Raw genomic sequence first — 6,562 nt, forward strand, 5'->3', positions numbered from 1 at the left:
GAGGTTGCTGTGAGCTGTAATGCCACGGCACTCTGCCCAGGGGGACAGCTTGAGGCTCTGTCTCAAAAAAAAAAAAAAAAAAAAAACATTTTAGTACTACTGTCCCTCAAATTCATGTAAAGTGTCCCCATTTTCTGTTGACACATATTCCAATTTGTACTGCATCACTCAAGGTAAAATTTAAATAATCTCAGCAAGCCTTTATGAAAAATTTGGTTTAACTGGTAAAAAGTCAGGGACCCTGTTTGGGGGCAGGAATAGTTTCCTGTACAGAATTACACTAGAACTAAGTTATAAAGAACATTGACTATTCCCGTTTCTAGGTATACATGCTATGCAGTATACTTAGAAACAGTAACATTGTAGAGACAGTATTGTTTACTGTGTAAACAACTTCCTATTTTTAGCTGATTATCTTACTCTAGCCTACCTACCTACCTATTTACCAAACCTATCCATACTGGGCACTTATTACCTATTTGTGAAATAAATTATTTTTTAAAGCATGCAAAGTACAACACTATAATCTTTCCTAAGATCTTCAAAAATATGATTGAAAACAAGTGAAGATCCTCAAAGAACCATCAGACATATAGAACATCAAGGAGCTATTAAGTTGGAAAAGAAAACACAGAAATCCAAGCTCTACAAATCTAATTGTACTCTTCCAGGAAGAGCCAGAAACAGAAAAGAAAGATGAAGAAGCCACATGGTCTGAAATAGGACTATTAAAATTTCTGTTCTGAATATAATCAATTATATTTACTTTTCAGAGAGTTTTATTCATAAAAATCATACAGATGATATCAATAAAACATTGTCAGGGGAACTTCCATATAAATTGAAGGAAAAATAAGAGTTCAAGACCACCAAGACTTTATGCAAAGACAGACAGCTAACACTTATCTGTAATTCATTAGGCATACAATTCATTTATCGTTAGAATCACAGAAGAGAGTAAATATTAAGGGATTCTGTCTGCAGGGGATCTCTGCATTCCTCCCCAAATTCAGTGAAGCAGTAATTAAGGGGAATCCATTTTAAGGATTATCCAAGGACTACAATATCCATCCCACTCTCATGTATGGGTCCAAAGAGAAAATATGATTCAAGATGGGCATGTAATATTGTTTTCTGGATAACTCGTGATAGCAGAAGACCTAGAATAAAAATATATTTTCAGTGGAAATAAACACCTAATGTTAAGCTAAAATTAATAATAAATTATATTTTATAAAAGTTGCCAAATTAATTACTTTCTATGATTAAATCTTACTTCATCAAGAAAAAAAGCAACTGTATGACTTTTATGCAAATAGAAAAATAAATTCGCTAATGGTTTTTAAAACATCATCAAATGGTATATTCATACAGTTGAATACCACACAATACTAAAACTTAATGAATAGGATTATATGAATTCACATGGATGAATCTTGTAAACACAAAGATTGAGGAACTAAAAGACAGTGCAAAAGACTTCAACATAGTACATATTTATATAATGTTTAATATGTAAAACTATACATTGTTTGAGGACACATACAAAAGTCTAAAAAAATGCATGGGAAAAATAAGTGCCAAAATGAGAATAGTCCTTACCCCAGGGAGGAAGGAAGTCTAATTATGGAGGTTCAACCGTACTAGTAACAATCCACTTTTCATGAATGGTATGTGAATCTTTCTTAACTTATTCTTTATACCTTTTTATATGTTTGAAACGTTTTTAGTCATTATAAATTTAAAAAGCTACCACAGACAAATAACCCAAAGAAAAAATAATCAAAGACTCTAGATAGACATTTCTCCAAAGGAGACATACGAATGTCCAGTAGCACAGGAAAAGATGCACAACGTCAAATGAAAATCAGAACTACAATGAGATGCTACTTCGCATTGACCAGGACAGCTATAACTAAAAATACAGATAACAAATGTTGACTAAGATGTGAAGAAACCATAACCCTCATGCATCATTTATGGGAATGTAAAATGATACAATCAGGATGGGCAGTGGCTCCTGCCTGTAATCTCAGCACTCTAGGAGGCTGAGGCAGGAGCATCACTTGAACTCAGGAAAAAAGACCAGCCTGAGCAACAACAAGACCTCATCTCTATTAAAAATAGGAAAAATTAGCTGGGCATTGCGGCAGGTGCCTATAGTCCCGATTACTAGGAGGCTTAAGCAGTAGGATCGCTTGAACCTAGGAGTTTGAGGTTACTGTGAGCTAGGCTGATGCCATAGCACTCTCCCTGAGACAAGAGAACAAGAATCTGTCTCAAGAAAGAAAAGGCAGTATCACTTTGAAACGAAACATATATTATAAACAAAATGTATTATGTCGACACAATGGAGTATTATTCAGTGATAAAAGGAAATGAAGTACATGGATTTGTACATGTATTTTCTAACATGTATTTGTTAGACAGATGCATAAACCTTGAAAACATTATTTAAATGAAAGAAGCCAGACACAAGAGGTCACATGTTGTAGGATTTCATTTATATGGTATGTTTAGAATGGATAAATCCAGAGACGGAAAGAAACTTAATGCTTCACAGGGGATGGAGGAAGGAGAGAATGAAGAATAATGGTGACCACCAACTGGAACAGGGTTTCTTTTGGGAGTGGTAAGAATTTTCTGGAATTAGTGATTAGGCTTGCACAACTGTGAATATACTAAACACCACTGAATTACACATGTTAACAGTGTAAATTTTATGGTATGTAAATTGTATGTTTTTTAAACCACACCTCCAAAAAGCCATATACATTAGATAACAGCACATTTGCAAAATTAAGTCCTACAGAGCCAAAGATTCCAAATTATCTCAATTTTTTTAAAAGTTGAAATTATTTTTATTTTTTATAGAACAGAATCTCACTATTTTGCCCAGGCTGGTCTCTAACTCCTGGCCGCAAGGAATCCCCCTAACTCAGCCTCAAAAAGTACTAAGAGTATAGGCATGAGCTACCACATCTGACTGCAATTTACATAATACTGACATATATACAATTGCAGTACCATGAAAGAGTCAGAAGTGACACAGACAAATTTGGCATTTTTTAACTTAGACCATTTACCTGTGTACATGATAGAAGACAGTGGATACCGCAAGCCAAGTGCATCTTCTGTAAATGAATCAACAAAGTCCTCCAGCATCTGAAGCCCAAAATCTTTACCTCGATATTTCTTTCTTAGAAACATTGTATCAAGAACTGGCAGTTGGTAACTTTGGGTAAGAAATGAGGCACATATGCTTCCTATAATAACAAGAACAAAAACCCACCAGTTTTTCACATTCAGATATATATAGATTTAGTGAACACAAGTTAAAATGTTTACTTTTTTCCTACATCAAGAAGAATGTTAAAAGTAAATTCTGTCACATATAATGTATACGTTATGTCTAATAATAGCTTGAAAATGTGTGATAAGGAAAAGACCTATGCATCTTATATTTACCCAGAGTATTATCTAATGAAGGCTAAATAGTTTGCTATTACCTTCTGAAAGTGAAATACTTGACTGTATGTATTACATAAGTACCTGAACATTCATCTTTCTACTTCACTTATTTCCTACTGAGTACCATTTTATTTTTATCTATTTTATGATGGTAGAGAAATGAATTAGTTCTCCAAATTTTTTAGGACTATCTTAGGACTAATTGGAAACATGTGTCTTAGAAATGGCTAAATCAGCAAACTTTTTCCTACAGATATAATTCTAAATATATCTTACATGTTTAAAGTTAAATAAGAAAAATAATTTTTGGTTACCTAGATATGTCTGTCTGTATTACACACAACTATGCCGATTTGTCTTTTAAGAACCCTGCTATATATCTGAGTTCTGATCATCTAAACAAATATATTAGTTCCTTTAATGTATCTTAATAACTTACAAGTTGAGGTTACATATTGGGGTTTCCCCCCATTTTCTATTAATTTTGGAATTTGTAGTTATGAGGCAATATTCTACACTTTTATGTTTCAAATAATAATTTATTATTCTCAGATTATTCCCATGAGTCTGGGTAATTCTAATAACGTAGTTCAAAAAAGAAACAAAAACAAATGTCTCACAAATTGATTTACCACTCATTTAATTTGTTGATTAATATAACAACTTTTTAAATTTCACCAAGTAATTTGAATTATTTATGATTTAACGGGTGAATTTCAATAACTTTTGCAATAGTCTCCAAGACTATCAAGTAATTTAAACTTAAAATAGGCAATACACATTATTATATACTTAGATCTTAATAGCTAACATTAGGCTATTTCCAAGGGTCTAACTTTCTTGCAGGAATCTAACAAGCAGTCTCACCAACAAGCTAATTTGACCATTATTAATTTTTTTTTTTTTTTTTTTTTTGAGACAGAGCCTCAAGCTGTCCCCCTGGGTAGGGTGCCATGGCATTACAGCTCACAGCAACCTCCAACTCCTGGGCTCAAGCGAGTCTCTTGCCTCTGCCTCCCAAGTAGCTGGGACCACAGGCGCCCGCCACAACGCCCGGCTACTTTTTGGTTGCAGCCATCATTGTTGTTTGGCGGGTCCAGGCTGGGGATTCGAACCCACCACCTTAGGTGTACGTGGCTGGCGCCTTAGCCGGTTGAGCTATAGGCGCCGAGCCCCATTATTAATTTTTAATGCCTTAAAGTTAGAGTTTTCTCATTGTAGTAGTGATCATGAAATTAGAAGAGACAGTATAAGCAGCCACAGTTCAAGTAAGAAGCACAAAGCAAAAATGAATGAAAGTACTGCCTAGTTCTAGTTCTCAGCACACAGTCAGAGATCTATGGTTGCATATTATTGTGCCTGCTCTGGGTTCCTTACAAAGGAATACCAATTAATGATACGAAAGAAATTTCCTATAAATTGAATTTTTTTTTCTATTTTCACAGTAACATACATTCTAGTGGCAAAAAGGTAAATGCCAACATCTAAGAGTAGTGTTAAAAGAATCAATTTATGGATGAGCAGTGTTCACAAAGTTTACATTTCTACTATTTACTTGCCATGTGCATGTTCACTTCAAGAAAAAAAAAAAAATCACACTGGTTCTTCCTTTGCCTTCACCTTACACACTCCTACTCTCCAGGGTTTGGCTCATACAAATGCAATTAAATTAAGGTAATAAAAACTTCCAATGTTACTAGAGATTCTTAAGACACATCAGCAGGTGCAGATAGTAGCATGATTACATGGCAAAGCAAAAATCACAACCTGCATCTTTAGGTCAAGTTTTCATGAAATTTATTAATTCAAATTAAATTAAATTTAGGACTGCACATGATAGATCATTTATATTTCTCAAAGTTCCATCTTTGGTCTTTTTCTCTTTCTATACTCTCTCTCTAGATAATCTTAACCATTCCCAAGACTTCTGCCATTTATCCAAATACTGATTACCATTAATGTCTACCTTCAACCTCTGTAATGATGGCACTTACTTCAAAATCAAGAATAGAAAGGGGCATAAATGTAAATAAAACAAAAGCTACATGATCATGCCAATAATCAGAGAAAAAGCATTTGACAAAAGCTAACACCTTTTGTGATCAAAATACTCAACTTCTCTACCTGATAAAGGGCATCCACGAAAAACCCACCGCTAATGTTATGCTCACTGGTGAAAGACTGAAAGATCAGGAACAAGGCAAGGATGTCCACTCTCATCATTTTTATTTGACATTGTACTGGATGCCAACAACTTTTTTCAGTCAACCAAGTAATTTGGGCAATTAGGTAAGAAAAAGAAACAGCATTCAGGTGGGAAGACAAGAAACAAAACTATCTATCAGCAAATGATATGATCTTGCATATAGGAAACGTTAAGGAATCAACCAAAAGACTATCAAAACCAATTAAGAAGTTTGGCAAAGTTGCAGGACACAAGATCAGTATAGAAAAATCAACTGCATTTCTACCTATCACTAATGAACCAAAACAAAACTGAAAAAATAATTTAATTTACAATAGCATCAAAAAATGATAATTTAGAAGAAATAAAAACCTAGTACACTCAAAACAACATTGTTAAAAAATGTTAGAGAACATGAACAGACAGACATCTCATGCTCCCAGATCTTGCTATCGTTAAGACATCAATACTCCCCAAAATGACTTAAGAGATTCTAAATCCTAGTTGATTTTTTGTTATAGAAATTGACAAGCTGATTCTAAAAATATAGGGAAATGAAAAAGACCTCCAAAGCCCAAAATAATTCTGACAAAAAACAAAGTTGAAGAATTCACACTTCTCAATTTCAAAACTTACTACAAAGCTACAGTCATCAAGAACTGTGTTACTGGCATGAGTACAGATGTAGAGATCAATGCAGCAGAATAAATGATTCAGGCTCGGGGCCTGTGGCTCAAGTGGCATACACCTAAGGTGGCGGGTTTGAATCCAGCAAGGGCCTGCCAAACAACAATGACAGCTGCAACCAAAAATTAGCTGGGCATTGTGGCAGGTGCCTGTGGTCCCAGCTACTTGGAAGGCTGAGGCAGGAGACTTGCTTGAGCCCAGGAGTTGAAGGTTGCTGTG

At 34.6% G+C, this 6,562-nt stretch overlaps 1 protein-coding gene across 1 annotated transcript in view; it reads right to left on the reverse strand.

The window, feature by feature from the left end:
• Window positions 1-6,562, reverse strand: part of FAM169A (family with sequence similarity 169 member A) — a 71,346-nt gene that overhangs the window by 28,999 nt on the left and 35,785 nt on the right. The window contains exon 5 of the mRNA XM_003785916.1: window positions 3,087-3,266. Within this exon, the coding sequence (XP_003785964.1) occupies window positions 3,087-3,266 (180 nt within the window). The remainder of the gene's footprint in view (window positions 1-3,086; window positions 3,267-6,562) is intronic.

This window comes from Otolemur garnettii, unplaced genomic scaffold (genome assembly GCF_000181295.1).
Source record: "Otolemur garnettii isolate 467f Iridium unplaced genomic scaffold, OtoGar3 scaffold00017, whole genome shotgun sequence".
Taxonomy (NCBI): Eukaryota; Metazoa; Chordata; class Mammalia; order Primates; family Galagidae; genus Otolemur; species Otolemur garnettii.